Source organism: Pantherophis guttatus, chromosome 2 (genome assembly GCF_059756535.1).
Source record: "Pantherophis guttatus breed Tessera chromosome 2, ASM5975653v1, whole genome shotgun sequence".
Classification (NCBI taxonomy): domain Eukaryota; kingdom Metazoa; phylum Chordata; class Lepidosauria; order Squamata; family Colubridae; genus Pantherophis; species Pantherophis guttatus.
The window spans coordinates 49,202,803-49,223,639 of NC_142064.1; the positions used below are offsets into that span (position 1 = coordinate 49,202,803).

General features: G+C 37.3%; 1 protein-coding gene across 1 annotated transcript in view; it reads right to left on the reverse strand.

The window, feature by feature from the left end:
• The window catches only part of FBXL17 (F-box and leucine rich repeat protein 17), a 140,963-nt gene extending 125,144 nt beyond the window's left edge, over window positions 1-15,819 (reverse strand). Inside the window, exons 1-4 of the mRNA XM_034432718.3 lie at window positions 11,904-15,819; window positions 8,325-8,447; window positions 4,668-4,925; window positions 1,559-1,690 (exon numbers count right to left, since the gene is read on the reverse strand). Of these exons, the coding sequence (XP_034288609.2) occupies window positions 1,559-1,690; window positions 4,668-4,925; window positions 8,325-8,447; window positions 11,904-12,710 (1,320 nt within the window). The 5' untranslated portion in view covers window positions 12,711-15,819. The remainder of the gene's footprint in view (window positions 1-1,558; window positions 1,691-4,667; window positions 4,926-8,324; window positions 8,448-11,903) is intronic.
• Between the last annotated feature and the right edge of the window lie 5,018 nt (window positions 15,820-20,837).

Consider the following 20,837-nt stretch of genomic DNA (forward strand, 5'->3'; position numbering starts at 1 on the left):
TACAATCAAAGTCAGAAAGTATGTTCTTCCACCCACTAACAACTGAACTAGTAAATATAACTTTAATAAGCACACTATTGTAGTTCGCTAATGGAACAAAGTCTACATTTCCATAGTTACAGTGACATTTATTTTTTAGAAACTAAATGGTTTAATAGAATATGACAATCCGTCCAACATGGCAAGTTCAAAGCTACTTAAGGCACCCAATTCTCTAGAGCCATGATGGCAAACCTTTGGCACGCGTGCCCGAAGTGGCACACGGAGCCATGTCACCTGGCATGCCAGCCATCACGCCAGCCCAGCTCCACCACACATGTGGAAAACCTGCCAGGCACATGCATGGGTGGCAGGGTGCATATGCGGACAGTGCTTACATTGCATTTTGGGGGTTCACGCACGCGCACCCCCACCCCGTGCCATGTTTTGGGCCTGGAAGGCCTCCTGCACCAACCGGGAAGTCAAAACAAAGCGCGGGGGGCCCTGGGGCGCATGCATGGGGAGGCAGGGGGCATGTGCAGGGGGGTGCATGCGTGGGGATGCACGTGCATGTGCAGGGGTGGGTTGCATGCGTGAGGGCATTTGGGAAGTCTGGGCATGCATGCATTTGCATGCGCACTTGCACACTTTGGGCACTTGGCACCAAAAAGGTTAACCATCACTGCTCTAGAACATGTACTATGTACTTTATATTAGTTTACTATGATAAACACTCAGAAGTAAATACAATTTAGAATTTACAATAGAATTCCAAGATTAATCTTTTTCCCCCTTTTATATACTGTATATTTTTCATTTAACTTGTTCATTAACTCACAGCAAAGTGCATATTCCCTTGTCAACCGAAATTTCTCATGAAAGCATATTCGATTTAAGGTTTCACTATAGTATGAGATTTAAGAACAATCAAATTAAATTAAAGGAATCATCTGGATAGATCAAAAGGACAACTGATTCTCAAAATGTAGTAGATTTACAAGAGATATCAGTGTTGATCTCATTTTATAAAGTTGTAATAAATTAGTTTTAATTTGAGAACTAATAGGAATATAACACTTGTTTTGCTCATCTGGAAAAAGCAAGAGAAAAAGAGTTACAAAATATTTGGGAAATTCAAACGCTGATACAGCGGCAATATTTAACCTACTCATACCTAGACTTTAATATTCCACATTCATGAATGTATCTATTTAAAATTTTAAATATAATGACCAAGACTATATCTTGGTATCCTAAAAAAAGTTCTAAATAACTGAGCATGTTTACAAATTTACTTCACTACACTGCAATATGGAAATGTGGGGAAGAAAATCAAAGAATACAGCAAACTATTGGACCATTTTTCAAAAGGGAGATATTTCACAAATTCCTTTGTGAACTATCCTGGGATAGTTTCCTGCACGAAATTACTGCTGACACAATCCATTGTTATTTCAGAAACTTCTAGCCAAAGAACTTACTGAGAATCAACCTAATCTAATTTATAAATCCTTGTATAGGTTGGGGCGAGAGAATGTAATGACAATTTCAATTTAAAGTTATAGCAGAAAATACTTACTAATTTGTTTTCCTGCATGTATATTCTCCGTAACTTCAAGCATCCTTTAGCTATAATGGTCATTCCTTCATCTGAGATCTTGTAACACTGCCCAAAGTGAATGTCTTTCAATTCTCTGCATTCTGAGCCCAACTATAAATGAAGTTAAAATCTGCATTAACAACATACTTGAAACCATTTGTATTCTACTTATTACCATAGAACTACCAAAACAATTTATAAGGATAGGAAAACATCCAGCAAGAAAAAGAATTCCATTGAAAATATAATCTATTATTGTCCATAGCAGTAAGCTGCTCAACCAGTACAATTTCAGTGTTTTAGGATTTAGTAGGTTAAATTTCAAAAGCCTATTTATAGATGCATCCAGAACTGAATGCAGTTACCTTTCATAAGGTAGAGATATGTGTCATCAGTGAGTTAAATAATAGCATTAAACCAACCACGCAGTGAAATGAAAGTTGGGAATATGGAAGGCATATAAGAAGTATAACATGTAGCTTATTGCAAACCTAAATTTAATGAACACTGCAGAGCTCAAATGCATTTTCTATTCAGAAAAAGCTGTACATGTACATAGACAACTTTTTAAAATGTACTTCTATTATAATACGATGCATTACCTTGGGTGCTATTAGGAAAAGGGAAATTTGAAATGTAAATTTTGTTTTCATACTAAAGTCATTTTATTCACTTCACTCAAAATAATTCCCATTTTACACTGGCAAAATGGTAGCAAATCACAAAACAAAGCTAAAGCTATTCAACTTGTATCTTGTCGCTGTCTTCTCCCAAAAGAGAGCTATAAAGAGCAGGATGAAATAGCAGTTTGAAGACTGACTTTGAAAGAAACATGGTCAGAGAATACTCATTTTATGTGAATGAGATTAAATTTCCAAATTCAATGCCTCTTGCATGATGGGAAGGAAAACACTGATGGTCTGCTCAAATATGTTACTTTTCAGAAACCATGGAGACCAGTGAAGTGTTAAAGTGCCATATGACTAGAACTGGACAAATGTTGTCATTATCTTCAAAAGCATGTTTGGGCAGAATTACAGATCAACCAATGTGAGTTAAATAAATACTTGAAATATTCTACTGCAAATTTATTGATGTATAAATACTAGAAATCAGTATGGAATTGACAAGACCAAGTGTTAACAACTAATCTTATCTCATTTGATTATTTATTTGTACCCTCATTATTTTTACAAATAACTTAAGGCATTAAACATATCCAACACAGCTTCCTCCTCCCACAATATAACCATGATAAGATTTTTAAAAATGGGATGAAACTGCTATTTAATAAGATCTTCATTATTATCCTCATCATTCTAGCCATTGTCTATCCATTGCAGAGTAAAAGCTTCTTCCGCATGTTTCCAACAAATACTTTCTTTTACCAATTGGGCCTGCAATATTGCTGATGTCATTGATCCAACTTGTTTTAGGTCTATTTTGTGGATGCTTTTTATCAAGTGGAATCCATTCTATAACTGCCTTAGTCCACCTGCCATCAGTTCTTCTTGCTATGTGACCAGGCCATTTCCATTTCAATTCTTTTATTCTCTTGATGATATCGGACACTTTTCTTTGTTCTCTAATCCATGTGCAGGTCTTTCTATCTTGTCTTGTGATGCCAAGCATGTCTCTTTCCATGGCTATTTGCACCACTCATGCCTCTTATATTGATTTGAATTTAAGAGATACAAATGCAAAACTATGCTCTTAAGAATGAAAATGGTGGCAGAGTGATTAGAATGCAGTATTGCAGGCTAATTCTGCCCACAGGCTAGAGTTCAATCCTGACAGGCTCAAGGTTGACTCAGACTTCCATCCTTCCGAGATGGGTAAAATGAGGACCCAGATTGTTGGGGGCAATATGACAAAACCATCCAGATATTGTTGTAAAGCATATTGGGCAGTATATAAGTTGAAGTGCTATTGTTAGAGCTATTGCTAAAATCAAAGGCACAGATATATCATGGAAAGTACTGGCATGTTTGTGGATATCTTGGAATTATAACTGATTAGTAATTGGAGGAATTAAGATGTGATATGGCAGCAAAAAGAATAAATGCAATTTTAAGGCTGCATTAATGTAAGTATAATTTTCAAACCCTAGGATTTTATCCTTCCACTCCATTATGCAGAATCTCTACCAGGTTCTGGGCATTTATTTTAATTAATTTAAATTAAAATAATGTCTAACTTTCTCAATAGTTAATTATAATTTATGTAAATAAAATCTTGAAGAATGATTCTGCCAAAAAAACTCTAATTTGCTTATATATTTGTTTAAAAACAGTAGAAAGTTATAAAAATTAAAATATTATATAAAATATAAATTAATTACCAAATTAAATTTATCTTGAAAACATCTAACTTACATACCTGAATAATTCAATCCATTTGTCTAGATTTGGGTCATTTATCTTGTAATTGGAAATACATTTGAACTTAGCAATTGAAAAAGTTTTCCATAAACTTTTAAACTGAGATGAACACAGCTCTAAAGACAACTACTAATAGTATTGTTTACCTATTCCAATTTATAGTGTAACCAGGAAGAATGACAGACTTTCATATTAAAGAAATAAGATTATAGAATTTTATAGTGTATCTACAAACTTAAACAATTGTCCACAGACAGCAGTACCTCACACTCTACCTTATCTAGTACAGTAAATTTACTTTCAGAATGCCTTCTGGAACAAGTATAAAATTCTAAGAACATAAAGGACAGGGCATCCTTGATATAAATTATACTATGTACATTAAAAATTATGTAATCATTCATGATGCAGGGGGCAGAAAAGTTATATTTATCCAACGTTCAGAATACTGTGAGAATCTGCAAGGAATCACAATTTATTTCAAAAATTTCCAAAATGCCATATTAAAAAAAATATATAGTAGCATTAAAGTACTAATAACTGTTATATTTTGCATATTTTGAATTAATTACATTAATTATATACAAAGTTTAATAGAACTTAGATGGTCCCGTATAAAACAATCAATGGCTGAATTCTAAATAGAATATATTTAGAATTATTTAAAGGCACATACAACGGAACTTAACTAGTATGAAGAAATTTACCTGCTTAAGTCCTTCATCAGTAAGACGATCTTGGTTGCCAACATGAACTTTCTGAAGCTGAGGACATTGTGAGGCAACAGCAGACAGAGATGTATCAGACAGCTGTTTACACCTATATGCAGTATATTTTAGAAGTCCGTGACATTTAGATGCTAGCATACATACACCAGTATCTGTCACATTACGACAATCAGAAATGTTGATTTCAGTTATATTCTGGCTTCGTGATGCAATTCTTTCCAATAGTTCATCAGTGACCTATCAAATAATAGCCAATATATAACATTACACTTTTCTTTATCAAAAATTATACAAACAAAACCACATGTCAACAAATATATAATTTCTGACTTTAGAACTGACTGCTCAGTTCTAGATAGTTGGTACTTCACTATAAATTCCTCTATTATGTAGGAAAAGGCAGTTTTTAGATAAGCTGTATTTAATCCTTTTAGAGCAAGATCCTATATTATTAGTTTGCTATTCTTATTTTTGTGACATGAAGAATTAAAATGGCTATTATGTAACATTCTACTTAGAAACATTTCCAACTATCTATAATCTATGTCCAATATTCACAAACACCTCAAAAATTCTAGTTCTCAACACAGATTTCGAAGACTGAGCACTTCTGTAGACCTCCAAATCTAGTACTTGCATTAAAGTTCCAAGCAACACCCCCAACGAAATCAACTAGCTTATCTGTTAAGCCATACTGTGGTTCAGCAGATTATGTCTATAGAAAATCTTGATCGCAATACAAAATCATGCCATGGCTCTTTATGTTTTGGTTTGAACAGATTCTGATCTAACAAACACCAGAACTGCTCATTCAGCAATGACTCCATTGCTCCATTTGTTTTTCCAGTATCTTCAATCACCACCTGGAGCAATTTGGAAAACCATAATATAGAAATTATGTAATAATTGGACTGGATGCTCAATTTATAAACAATGAGTTTATATAAAAGCAGGTATTGCTGCAATCATTCCTTTATCCCCAATTCTGTACTGCTATCATACAAAAGAAACACATACACACAAATAGAAGCAACATCCAACCACAGCAAAGACCTGTGCAAAGATTACTTTGCACTATGTGCATGACATGGCTAGCTTTTCAGGAAAGGGGCAACATATTCTGTATCCAATGGAAGAGAATATACATACAGTTGCAAGAAAAAGTATGTGAACCCCTTGGAATTACGTGGAGTTTTGCATGAATTGGTCATAAAATGTGCTCTGAACTTCATCTAAGTCACAACAATAGAAAAAACACAGTCTGCTTAAAATAATACTACACAAACATTAGATGTTGCCATGGTTTAATTGAACATAACATGTAAACATTCACAGTGCAGGGAGGAAAAAGTACGTGAGCCCCTAGCCTAATGGCTTCTCCAAGAACTAATTGGAGCCAGGAGTGAGACAACCTTGACTCCAATCAGTGTGATGATATTGGATGTGTTGCTGACAGCTGTCCTGCCCTTTAAAAACACACACACGTTTTGGGTTTACTGGTTTCAAGAAGCACTGTCTGAAGTGAACCATGCCTCGCAGAAAAGAGCTCTCAGAAGACCTACGATCAAGAATTGTTGACTTGCATAAAGCTGGAAAGGGTTACAAAAGTATCTCCAAAAGCCTTGATGTTCATGTGTCCACGGTAAGACAGACTGTCTACAAAAGGAGAAAGTTTAGCACTGTTGCTACTCTCCCTAGGCGTGGTCGTCCTGTAAAAATGACTGCAAGAGCACAGCGCAGAATGCTTTATGAGGTAAAGAAGAATTCTAGAGTGTCAGCTAAAGACCTACAGAAATCTCTGGCACATGCTAACATTTTTGTTGACACATCTACAATAAGGAAAACATTAAACAAGAATGGAGTACATGGGAGGACACCACGGAGGAAGCCATTGCTGTCCAAAAAAAATATTGCAACACATTTGAAGTTTGCAAAAGAGCACCTGGATGTTCCACAGCAATACTGGCAAAATATACTGTGGACAGATGAAACCAAAATTGAGTTGTTTGGGAAGAACACACAACAATATGTGTGGAGAAAAAAAGGCACAGCACACCAACATCAAAACCTCATCCCCACTATAAAATATGGCGGAGGGAGCATCATGGTTTGGGGCTGCTTTGCTGCCTCGGATCCTGGACAGATTGTTGTCATAGATGGGAAAATGAATTCCAGAGTTTATCAAAACATTTTGCAGGAAAACATACGACCATCTGTCCGCCAACTGGAGCTCCGCAGAGGATGGGTGATGCAACAGGACAATGACCCAAAGCCTACAAATAATTCAACAAAAAAATGGCTTCAACAGCACAGAATACGCCTTCTGGAGTGGCCCAGTCAGAGTCCTGACCTCAACCCGATTGAAATGCTGTGGCATGACCTTAAGAGAGCGATTCACACCAGACATGCCAAGAATATTGCTACACTGAAACAGTTTTGTGAAGAGGAGTGGTCCAAAATTACTCCAGATTGTTGTGCAGGTCTGATCTGCATCTACAGGAAACGTTTGGTTGAGGTTATTGCTGCCAAAGGAGGATCAACCAGTTATTACGTCCAAAGGTTCACATACTTTTTCCTCCCTGCACTGTGAATGTTTACATGTTATGTTCAATTAAACCATGGCAACATCTAATGTTTGTGTAGTATTATTTTAAGCAGACTGTGTTTTTTCTATTGTTGTGACTTAGATGAAGTTCAGAGCACATTTTATGACCAATTCATGCAAAACTCCACGTAATCCCAAGGGGTTCACATACTTTTTTTTGCAACTGCAGCTCAAGGATGAACTGTGCAGTCAATGTCCTCTGAGCTTGATTGTACTTTCAGATGCTTCATTACCCAATTAATCATCACTGATATTATCTAATCAGGTAATGAAACATCTACAAGCAAACAACCAAGCTCAGAGAGTACCAAGGACTCCACATATTTTGTCTCAATAGCAAAACACTTCATGTCTCTTTGAAATTTCTGTGTGTTTCTTACTATAGCCACTTGTAAAAAATTAGTGCCTTTGAAAACCACTAAAAAGATTCTGGCACTGATGGAATATTGCTAAGAATGACGAAAGTCTCCTCTCAATCTTTTCCAGCAACATGCACCTCCAGTTCTTGTGTTTCAGAAGGTGGCTTGTGGGAGACTCCCAACTTTCTCCAGGAAAATGTGACAAGGCTAGAAGAATGCAATTGTTATGCATGTGTAAAAACCTCTTTTAGCTTTTCCAAGTGCTACAAACCACTGATACAACATTACAAAGTCAACAAAGGAAAATAAGTGTCATATTTGTTTACTTTTAGAAGTGACAGAACTATATCGCTTGACTCACATTTTCATTCAAGCTAATCTATTTGAATTTACATACAATCCTAATGGGTGGAATGTTGCCTGAAGAGGAACATCTGAAAAATTTGCTGCTAGTGGCTCACATTCTTCTCAAAGTACATACTATAGCACATAGCATAATTATCCTGTGCTTAGTTTTACATACAAACATAACTATAAATTGTATTTGATACTCAAATTGTTTACTACCTAAGTAATTATTTGACATAACATACATTCCATATGTTCACCTTTCAAGCATCACTTTTTATCTGAAGAAAAAGCATTTATATTTTAATATTGCCTACTCCATACCTGCTGACGACTACTGAGGTCCAATTGTTTCCAAAACTGGAAATCTAAACAGAGGTCACGCCAGTATTTACAAACCAATGATGCTGAAAGACATCGCTCATTCAAAGATAAATTGGAAAATATCTATGAAAATAAAAAGAGAAGTCATATGCCTTCAAAGTTCATTTTAACAACATGCCAATGGTAGTATTTTAACAGTTCTCCAATGCAAGCATCATCTTTTTCAAAGAAAATGTAATCCTAGCTGTACAACTTTCATAGTTACTCATAATATGCAACATCCACTCCAATGGTTGCTATGCTGGCTATGAAAAATCATTAAAAATTAAAACTTGCACACATTCAATGTTTATTAGACCATCAATTTTTTTTATAATAGTTGCAAGCTTCTGTCTTTAAGCCATTAGACTAAATTTAGTAAAAAAGGGGGGGGGAGGGGGGTTGAGGATTATAGATACAAATTGTATCTGTAGCAATTACATTATTAAATGGATTGAGAAAGTTTCTTTGCAGTGCACGATAATCTGAGATGGAGTGGTACAACAGTCAGAAATTATGTTAAGTTACAGTAGGATTTGTCTATCAGAATGCTGGAACAAATTTACAAGCATTTGATTTGGTTTCTCCCCCATTTTTGTAAATACAGATTCCACACCATTTCTATAAAGAGCCAAGATACACAGCCTTGCTGGAAAAGAGGACAAAAATTAATGGAAAATGTCTACATTTACAAAGCCTAATAGATAATGCATTGTTTGAGCTTCAGATGAATAAAAAATGGGTACAAACACCTAGTGTTGAAACAACATAGTAGACTTAAATACAGGTAGTCCTTGACTTATGAATACAATTGAGCCCAAAATTTCTGTTGCTGAGACATTTTTTAAGAGAATTTTGCTCCATTTCACAATCTTTCTTGCCCCAGTTATTAAGTGAATCACTGCAATTATTAAGTTATTGACACAGTTAAGTGAATCTGACTTTCCCATTGACTTTGCTTGTCAGAAGGTTGCAGAAGGTGATCACATGACTCCAGTACTCTGCAACCAACATAAATATAAATCATTGCCATGTGTCCGAATTCTGATCACATAACCTCAGGGATGCTACAATGGTCATGTGAAAAACAGTCATAAGTCATTTTCAATGCCATTGTAACTTTGAATGGTCACCAAATGGAACAGAATAGAATGACAGAGTTGGACGGAACCTTGGAGGTCTTCTAGTCCAACCCCCTGTTCAAGCAGGAAACCCTATACCATTTCAAAGAAATAGTTATCCAATCTCTCCTAAACAACTTCCAGTGTTGCAGCATTCACACCTTCTGGAGGCAAGTTGTTCCACTGATTAATTGTTCTGTCAGAAAATTTCTCCTTAGTTCTAGGTTGCTTCTCTCCTTGATTAGTTTCTATTCATTGCTTCTTGTCCTGCCTTCAGGTGCTTTGGAGAATAATTTGACTCTCTCTTCTTTGCAGCAACCCCTGAGATATTGGAACACTGCTATCATGTCATCCCCTAGTCTTCCTTTTCATTAAACTAGACATACCCAATTCCAGCAACCGTTCTTTATATGTTTTAGTGTCCAGTCCCTTAATCATCTTTGTTGCTCATTTCTGCAATCTGTCTAGAGCAGGGGTGTCAAACTCGCAGACGGCGGGCCAGATACATCATGTGCTACTCACGCCCACCCCCATTTTAGCAAAGGGGGGAAAAGTTGTGATACGTCACGTGACGACTTCATGTGATCTTGATTCTATCCCTCTGTTAATGCAGCCTAGAACTGTGTTGGCTTTTTTGGCAGCTGTTGAAAGTCAGTCCTAAATGAACTGTTGTAAGTCAAGGACTACTTGTAGTACAGTTCAAAGCAAAGCCAATGTCTTTATTTTCTGCCATCGTTAAAGGATAATGTAGTGCTATCTAAATAAAAAAAGTAAAAATAAACTGTCAGTGAAGAAATCTTTAGAATGTGCAATTTATTACTTTGGTAGCCTACTTCTTGGAATATTGTTTTAACTATTTCACTGCAATTTACCCACAGTAATAAGCATTTAACTTGAAGTAACTTGAATATATGACATTTGTTAGGTACATTTGGTTAATAACTGTTAATAACAAGTTGCTGTTTTAAAAGATTGGAAGGCATACTTCTATTAAGTAAGTTATCATAAATTCTGTCATTATAGATAACAGTTACAAGTTTAGGCAGAATTCTTTGTAGGGCTTTTTCATTTAAGGGCTTTTGTTCATCTATTTCAAGAAGAACTGAAGTAACTGCAATAGTGTGGGATAAAGAAACAAATAAAGCAGTTTTATAAAATATCAAAAATTTGGTACTGACCACGTAAGGGTCTTTAGATTGGATCTTTACAATACTCCCTGGTTTCCATGTAAAGAGAGATGTATGTCATTTTGGTATACAGTCTTCCTGAATGCCACATATGCATTTTACATAATACTTTATCCTGCTTGAGTCTTCTCAGACTATTCTCAGGGTACAATAGCAGAGAGCCAAAATAAAATCATCTAAAACTTTCAAATATATATTATAAATGCCAAAAAATAGGCTTATGTTTTGGTAAATGATATCTGCGAATCATTTGGTATTAAAGTCCTGGTATTAAACTATCAAGTTAAAATTAAAAAGAAGCAAAATAAAACCCTGCAATGTAAAAAGCAAGTAAGCAGCTTTCAATTTCAGAGTTACTTCTTCCTGCAATTCCGGTATAACAGAAATAAAAGCTGCAATTATCAAAGCTACGACAAATAATTCACTTTAAATATCACTTGCTCATATGGAATACATTTATTTATTTACTGAAAGATATTTTTGTTTATAAATAGAGCAGGAAGAAGAATTTTCCACATCAAGCTGAACAGTTCTGAATTACTGAATATTACCTTATGAAAATATAAAAATTAGCTCTCCTAAAAGCATTCATCATCCTCTCAAGTCAGGGATTCAACTTCAGTTAAGACTCCTTGTCAGCACTGCTTTCAATAAACCTGTAGCTCAGTGCTTTAAATGGATTAGAAAATGGGACAGACCTCAACACAAAGTCTTTATCTCCATTTCTATGGCAAAGTAGCGCAGCAAAAGCAATCTAATGACAGGTTTGCAACCCTGCAGTGGGATTCCAGGCACTGCTGTCGATAGTTTTCAACACATGACTGAACCCAGAATGAGAAACAGGTAGGTGCAAAGTAGCCAAAGCAGAATGCAACACACAGGTTTCTAACAAAACCCTGAAGAGCAGTTCTTGAACATCAGGAGGAAGGAAGAAAACTTAAATGATAGCTTTTTTAAAAAAGAAAAAAAAAGATAATCACAGCACCCCTTGGAAGTCTGTGTATCATAGCACCACCCTTGACAGTCCATGCCCACCAAACCCACTTCTTAGATACAACACAGGTATCTAAGATATCTATGAAGAGCAGTTCTTGAAGATCAGGAGAAACGAAGAAAACTTATTCTTTTTTTAAAAGGAAAAAACAACAACAAGATAACCACAGCATACCTTGGAAGTCTGTATATCATATGTGACAGCACCACCCTTGACAGTCCATGCCCATCAAACCCACCTTGAGAAGGATGGAGGGAGGCAGCTGGTTAATATCCGGCAGGGGTGGCTGCGAGTCTTGGCAACAGTCCTCCGGGTTTTCGGGGGGTTCTTCACAGTAAGGTTCGCCCGGCTCGGGCCTCTCTCTCCCATCGAGCTCCGGCAGGTGCGAAGGAGAGCTACTCGGGATTATCTCCTTCCCATCCTCGGCGACGGAGTCTTTAGGCGAAGCTTCCCTGGCACAGTCTACGGTGCGGGGCAGAGGGCAGAGGTGCTGCTCGGGCAAGAGCACCTGTTGGCATTCGGCGGGGTCGGTCGAGGGCGGCGAAGGGGCGCCGGTGCCCGCCGCATTTCCCCGGAGGATGGCGCAACGGGGCTGTTTCCGCGGCGGATAGGCGCGCAGCCCGATCCCTTTGCGCTTACACACCATCTCCACGGGAGCCTCGCTGCTCTCCAGCGCAGACCCGAAGAAGCCCCGGCGCGCTGGCGGCGGCGGCGGCGGCGGCGGCGAAATGAGCAGGCTGGAGAAGAGGAAGCGACGGCAGCGGCGACCTCGCTCTCTCCAAACCGACGCGGGAGGCCAGCGCAGGAGGCGTCGAGCGTGGCGGTCGCCGGGGGGCTTCGCAGCCGTGCAGAGGAAGGCAGGCGACGGCGGCTCCTTCGCGGCGGGTGGGCTGGCACTGTGGACCAGGAAACACAGCATGCAGGGTCCCCGGAGGAAGCAGGTCCGGGTCCGTGGCGGCGGAGGGACCTTCCCCCTCAGGGGGGCGCGGAGGTGTTTTTTCTCCGCCTTCTGACTCGTGCCTTCCCTCGAAATAATATGGCCCATATAGGAAGCCGAGCCACCCCGCCACCCTGCTCGGCCAGGGCCTTTTCTAAGCGGCGTCAGCGCAGCTCAGCGAGTCTCACGACATGGCTCCCAGCGCTTGTTCCTTTACTCTCGCCGGGGCCGGCAAACACAACGCCTCAGCTTCCGGGACATGGAAGGAAATGGCTAAGACTTCCGCCTCCCTGATCCGCCCCAAATTAGCGTTCTAAATATAACCACAACAAACCAGGGACTCCATGGAAGCCCTCACTTCCGGTTCCGCTTAGAATCTTCCCACGTGATGGAGGCACGTGCTGAAGTTTAAATGTTAAACGCCAAAATCACCGGCCCGGCGGGGGGCGGGGGGCCTGAGTCATTCTTAAGGCTCTGCCCTCGCCCAAGTCGAATTAAATCGAATTAAGTGTTTTTAAAAAGAAAGGGAAGGCGGCAATATTTTAATTATTCTTTTAAAAGAGACTTCAGTGCGTTGCAGAATGGATGCCCAGTTATTTTTTTCATGGAAAGGCATTGTTTTCTTCTCAGCTCGGCCGCGCACACAGAGGCTATTACAATCTAGAAATGGGTATTTTGGAACAGAACATTAGGATGTATTTTATATTTTCAATTTTTTTTTGTATTTTCATTGACAGAACAAGGAAGCGGTGACAAGATGCGACAGTGTCTTCCTTTGTTAATTTCGCCTCTCTCCCAATCCAAGGGAGATAAAGATCGTTATTTCTTTCAAAAAAGGTATCCTACCTTAGTAGCTACAAAATATGCGCTCTCTGGAAATGGCAACATTTTCTCAGCCCTCATAATTATTTCTGTAATGCTTTTGAATGTAACTGACATTCTTTTTTTTTTCGTCTTGGATTTAATTCTAGAAAGGTTATTGTTTGCATATCAGCATTCAAAGAAATACCAGTGATTTGTTCCTTGTAATCAGGGAAAGCACTGTTAATTAAATTTTAAATGTTTTCAGTCAGCTATAAAAACTGAATTCCAAGATACTCAAATGTAAAAACTAATATTTGTTCAGAGTCCTCCAGTTCTTGAGATATTTTAATAGTGATGATTAGGAGAAAAAAATAGAATCTTGGTGAGGCTACTACAAAAATACTGCATGAACTTTATTTTTAAAAAATAGCACTTTTCAAATACTGTTATTGGTAAATGAAAAAAGTTTTAAAATGAGATATATCTCTTTGATAAATGGAATAAAAACAAAGTTTGGAAAAGGAACATGTAACCATACAAGAAACAGAAACTAATGCAATAAAATACATTGGGATTCTAATACTAGTTAAATTCACATCATCATCATTCTAGACATGGTCTATCCACTGCAGGATGAAGGTCTCTTCCACATATTTCCAACCAATATGGTCTTGAGCTTTTCTTTAGCAGTTGAGTCTGCAATATTTGCTGATGTCATCACTCCATCTTGCTATATGTCTGTTTTGTGGACGCTTGTTTTCAAGTAGAATCCATTCTATGACTGCCTTAGTCAGTACCATCAGTTGTTCTTGGTTTGTGACCAGCCCATTTCCATTTTAATTCTTTTACTCTTGATGGCATCATATATTTTTGTTTGTTCTCTAATCCGTGTGCAGGTCTTTCCATCTTGTCCTATGATGTGAGGTATGTACCTTGCCATGGCTCTTTGAGCCACTTGTAGCTTTTGTATTAATTGTGAGGTTAGTGCCCATGTTTCACTGGCATAGGTTAGAACAGGTAGCACACACTGATTGAAAACTTTTCTCTTTAGGCATGGGGAGGTTGTTTTTGAAAATTATGCTTAACTTGCCAAATGCCTGCCAATCACATTTAACACGCTGTTCAATTTCCTTTTTTGTATCACCTTCCATTGAGATCCATTGGCCAAGGTATATATGGTGTCTACTACATCTAAATTCACATGTAGCCAAACCATAAACTGGTAATAATTGACCCCAGATTATTTTTTCCCACCTCCACACAACACTTTTATGTTATAATTTATTTATTTAAACAAATTTATATGGCCACCCAGCTCACTCTCAATGAGCCTGTGTGGCTTACAACAATAAAATCAAATTATAAAAACAAAAACACCCTGCCCTGGCCTGGCAACAACAGACAAGCCATTTGATGGGCTACATCCCGTTCTAGGGTCCCCAGGCTTATTGACAAAACCAGTTCTTCGGGGCCTTGTGAAAAATTGTCAAAGTGGGGACCAATCTTACCTCTCTGTGGATTATGTTCTGCATGGAGGGAGCTACCATGCAGAAGGCCAATTCATCCAGATGAAAGGTGGCAATTCTCCATAGATCAAAGAACTCCAAATCCAGAGCCATTCCATCTTGTCAGGGTTCAGTTTCAGCCAGTTGTTCCCCAGTGCAGCCCTTAATCGTCTTTAAGCACTGTATTTTCTCACTTCTTTCTGATAAATTTGATTTTACCCTTACACTTAAAAGGGTAGACTTTTCCCATTTGATATGCAGATTCCTTTAGAGGGGAATATCATAATATCACTTTAAATAATAGGAAGTAGATTTGTAGACTTTATATCATGGATTATAAATTCTATATCCAAGTCATCTTGGACAATGGCTGTAGATATTTCAAAATTCCTGCATTTTATGTTTATGGAAATGAAAAATACAGTATATATTTGAGAATAATTCTTCACCAATTCCACCATCATAATTTGTCGTGATCTGAAAATTATTTTAAGGAATGGAGACTTTTAAATTACTGCACATTTCTTATTTTCAAGATCTATCTATACATTGAAGATGGGCAAGACTACTGTGGTTCTAATGTGGGAATCAGAAGCTAAGTACAGCCTTGTCCCTAGTGTGTATATATTGTATATTGGTCAGTTCTTTTAATATTCTGAGATTAAATACCTGAGAGTAGAGCTATTAACTCAAATGTCCGAGTTCAACTTTATGGGATTTTTTTTAATGTTCCATTTTGGTTGTCTCTTTCAGGTGACAATATCTTTTTCTACCAGGAAAAAGGAAATGTTAAGATTTTTACAATTTGCAGGATTTTTTTATAATTTGTATAATCACTATCCTTTTATTCCTAGCCCCTTTAATGACCATATTTTTATTTAAAAAAAATTCATGAATTAAAATCATTGTTCGCTTACCTGCCTCCTTGTAGTAAAATATACTATTGATCTGTTTATTTTTATTTATTTTTTTCTAATGGGTCAACATGATATCCTGCACTTCTGGTAAAATTGGGAAGGTCAGCTACAGAATACAAAATCACAAATTGGAATTTATTTGCTTTGTCACTAGATGGTAGCATTGTTTCAGGTAAACTGAAAGCTGTGTTGGGAATTTTAACAATTTTTTTTTTAATCCATTGCTGAGAGAAATTTAATTTTGTTATTGCTTTGAGTAGCAAATTGAATTTCTGCATAACTAATAATGGATTGGAACACTCAAATCAACTAATAGTATTAAGCTATTTAAAAATTCATTCTGTTCTGTAAATAACAGACATTAATTATTCCTTACAATCCAGGCAGAACACATTTATTTCTTTATGGATATTTAGTCATTTGTGAGAAAAATCAATTGAAGAGCAAATCAGATTCTGAAGCAGTGGCAGTGATGTAAGAAGTCTTCCCATGTGAAGAAGACAAGAGAAGATATCGGGGGGGGGGGGGTTTCCTGGCATACAGTATTCACACACAATTCTATTGTTAAGAAAGATGCTTACTTGGGCAAAGACCCTCAGATACAATTTATAGCTAGATTAGCATTATTACCAACTTCAACCCCCCAAAACTAAAAAAATGAAGTTTTGTGTATATGTTGTGACCTAGGCCCAAGTAGTTATTACCAGACACAATCAGTCCTAAACAAACATATTTTATTAGAACAGCTGAGAATTACTTCATTCTCAGCTTAGTCCAAATTAATTCCAAAACAAATTCTTCATAAACAGTCCTTCGGCCTTATCACCAACCTTTGTCTTCTTTGGCACCCTGCCAAAGGCTTTTCTTGGCAAAACCCCACGAAGTTCAGAAGCAAGAAACGCCAACAAGAAACAAAGGTAGCAACATTGTTTTCCTACAGAATCCCAAGAGCCATTGCTGCTCTTTTAAGCCTTCTGGGAGCGGCCAATAATCTTCTGGCCTTACTCCCGAGTCGTCCCTTTTTAGTTGCTCTTGCCTTCTGGCAGCTCTTCGCAGGCGTGCACTAGGAACAGGTTCCTCCTGTTCCTCTACCTCTCTGCTATCTGCCTCTGGAGGCTCCGAAGTCCGCGCATTGGTCCCAGATGGCCCTGGCCCCATCTCTGCCTCTGACACAGAGCCCTCGTCTGGGCCTTCCCCTGACTCCAGAACTGGCTCATGGTTCTCCCCAGCCTCCTCACTGTCTGACTCCGCTGCCAGCTCTGCAGGTTGCTGGCGGATCACAACAGCATATAGAAGATTTGTCCAATGCAGTACATAAAAATCAAGATTGATGTGTCCCTGCTCCAGGGTTTTAATTTCTGCCTTTCCAATGCAATAGGAGCTTGGGTACCCTTGATGGTACTAGGGGCACTTCAACTATGTTAACATAGCAGTTCTCTTTAGCCTGCTTCCTACCTTGCCAGCTTGTTTCCTTAAAGAAATACCATAAGAGGTAGGAATATAACACCAGGACTAATCATATACCATACGGGCTCCTAAGCAATATATTTATTTGCAGTTGGAGACAAGGACCACAATAGAATACACACCAAATGATGTATTAAGAAACAGCAAGAGTAATCAAAATGTATACTTCACAAAGTGAACTTCTCACATTTACTACCTATGTTATGCCAAGTAGTATGGAACAAGTTTGGATGCTTGAGGCACCAGGTTTGAGCAAGACTTATCTGCAAAGTTAAAGACTCTCCTGAGGGAAGCCTACTTCTTGTTTGCTCTGCCTAGAAGGAACTGTACTGAGAGTTGATCTTTAAAAACTTATAGAAGTAATAAAGAAGATGGCCAAAAACCTTTTATATGCAGGAGCATTTTTGGAATAAATTATTGTCCAAAGTTAAGAAGATTCCTTTTCTGGAACAAGAGGTTTGCATAGGGTGGGTTCTACCTACCTTTACTACCAGTTTGCAACGGGGCCATGCATGCACAGAAGCATTTTGATGACGTCGGGGTCAGTGGGCGCAGTGTAGAGAAGTAAGGGGATGACTATTACAGAAATATTCAAGAACCATTATGTAGGCAAAGAAAATTTAATTACACTAAGTGCTAGAAATTAAGATAATATTCAAAAGCTGCTCAAGCAAATGCCTCCCTAATTTAGTAAAATATAAGGGAGGAATAGCATAATGAGACATGCAAGATTATGTTAATTTAGCCTTTCTAAATAAAGTATTGCTCTGGTCTTCTTACAGAGCTGGTTTTCTGGTTTAGTCTGCCTAGTGGGGATGACAATAACAATTCACCATAACAATCCATAGGGAATCAAAGATAAAGGCAACTTAAGGTCAATGAACATAAGGATCCTAAAGGGTCATCTAGAATATTTTTCTACCTAATTTGGAGCACAAAAGCTTCATTAGAAATTGAAAAAGAGACAGAAGTTCTAAAGACATGTCTTGTTTATATATATTATGTGCCTAGATTTATCTTCATGGTGCTTCTCTGAAATTAAGTAAGGTATAAGATTTGGAGAGTTCCCTGTTTTTACTGTGTTATGATAGCCATCAGTAAGAATCATTTACTAAAATAAACCAATGATTGTTTGGGGTTAAACCTTATCCTGGTTCTCTATTAATTATGGTGTCATACACTTCCTCTTGGGTCAGTTAACTACTGGGTGAAACACGAATACATGTAATATTGTAGAATACTGAGAAATTTTAAACACTGAGGCAATAGTGTGTTTGTCAATGTATTTCTTGATCCTCATCAAGCTTCAAGCCTTACCTAATCTTATTTTGTTTTTTAGATTATTTTAATTTTAAAAGATAAATTGGAAACTGGCATGCAGCAAAGCAAAGCAAATTTTGCTTTGTTGAATTAAACCAACAGTGTTTCTGGGTTCCATATAAACCCAAAGAAAATTGCTTAGAAAATTAAATTGGTGTAACTGCAGCCAAGGACTTTGTTATCTGGTATGTGAGTGTTTTGTGATCTGCAATTACAACCTTTTAGTCAGAATGTCCATAAAATATACACAACAGTCTGGATGAGCCCACAAGTCAAAAATGGTTGGAGATAGCTGCTATAAAAATATACTTCATTTTTCAAAAGCTAGAAGGACAAATGAAAAAAAAACTGAACTACATATCCTATATATAATTGTTTGCATATTACAAGTAAATCATTCCTCTCTACTAAATAAAAAACTTGTTCAGAAAATATTTCCTACAACTATGGTAACTTCTTTAATAAACAGCTTAGATTTTTCTTGCTAACTTTTTACAGTTACAGACTTCACACATACATAAAATATTTATGCAAGAGGCAGTAATTGTCTCCATCTGTCTCTTAAATAAATATGTTAGATACTGAAAATGAGTTAGATATATCCAAAATGTTTTTATTGTACTTACTTAAAAGGGAGAATGGAACAATGAGCAACATTACTTACTGTTATTGTTCTTGTGTATTTTTTTTCTGATGAAAACTCAGCAAATGTTGGTAATTTAGATCAATTTAAGTTTTATCCCAAAGGTAAGAATTATCAAAATAGTAGCAATAGCACTTGGATTTATGTACTGCTTCACAGTGCTTTACGGCCCTCTCTAAGTGGTTTACAGAATCAGCATATTGTCCCCAACAATCTAGGTCCTCATTTTTCTGACCTCAGAAGGCCTTCCAGGCTGAGTCAACCTTCAGCTGGTGAGACTCGAACTGCAAACTGCTGGTAGTCAGCAGAAGTAGCCTGCAGTACTGCATTCTAACCACTGCGCCACCCTGGCTCACCACGATACCATAATATATGTCTGATTCTAAAAACACTGTTTTTAATAAGCTAAATAATTAATTCAATTCAGTCAAATAATTCAATTTTTCCATCTGTTTGGACAATCCCATTGTTATCATTGTTATCATCCACACACTAATAATTATGGGGAAGGCATTTGCCAGTTTATTTCATAATCTTTTTTATTTCAGTTGTTAATCATAATATTTTAAAATCTTTTCCAGTTCTTTTTGAACTACTCTATTATCTTTGCCAAATCTATGAGTTAAACTTCAACTCTGGTGATGTCCAGCGTGTTATGACCTAGATTTTCATCTGTCTGAATTTGGAAACCTCATAACATATTTCTGGAGCATTTTATCAACCTTATGATCAGATCCGTACTATCTGCATGAATGTATCCTTTTTATTTATTTGTTGTAAGCCAACCTTAGTCTTCTTGTAACAAGATAGGCATCAAACAAATTTAATAAATATTAATAATAAATATTTATTTTGCTTTTAAATTAGTAACAGAAAAGGAAAAAAAGGAGCAAAACACAAAGATAATTCTGATGGATACATTCTCAAAGGAAAAAATGCATTAAAATGTATTTAAATTTTTTTAAATGCAAAAAATACAACAGAAAAGAAGTATTGGAAAATTTGCTTCTGGTATTTAATACAGTGGGGCAAAAAAGTATTTAGTCAGCCACCAATTGTGCAAGTTCTCCCACTTAAAAAGATGAGAGAGGCCTGTAATTGTCATCATAGGTAGACCTCAACTATGAGAGACAAAATGAGAAAACAAATCCAGACAATCACATTGTCTGATTTGGAAAGAATTTATTTGCAAATTATGGTGGAAAATAAGTATTTGGTCACCTACAAACAAGCAAGATTTCTGGCTCTCACAGACCTGTAACTTCTTCTTTAAGAGGCTCCTCTGTCCTCCACTCATTACCTGTATTAATGGCACCTGTTTGAACTTGTTATCAGTATAAAAGACACCAGTCCACAACCTCAGTCACACTCCAAACTCCACTATGGTGAAGACCAAAGAGCTGTCGAAGGACACCAGAAACAAAATTGTAGACCTGCACCAGGTCTACAAGACTGAATCTGCAATAGGCAAGCAGCTTGGTGTGAAGAAATCACCTGTGGGAGCAATAATTAGAAAATGGAAGACATACAAGACCACTTATAATCTCCCTCAATCTGGGGCTCCACGCAAGATCTCACC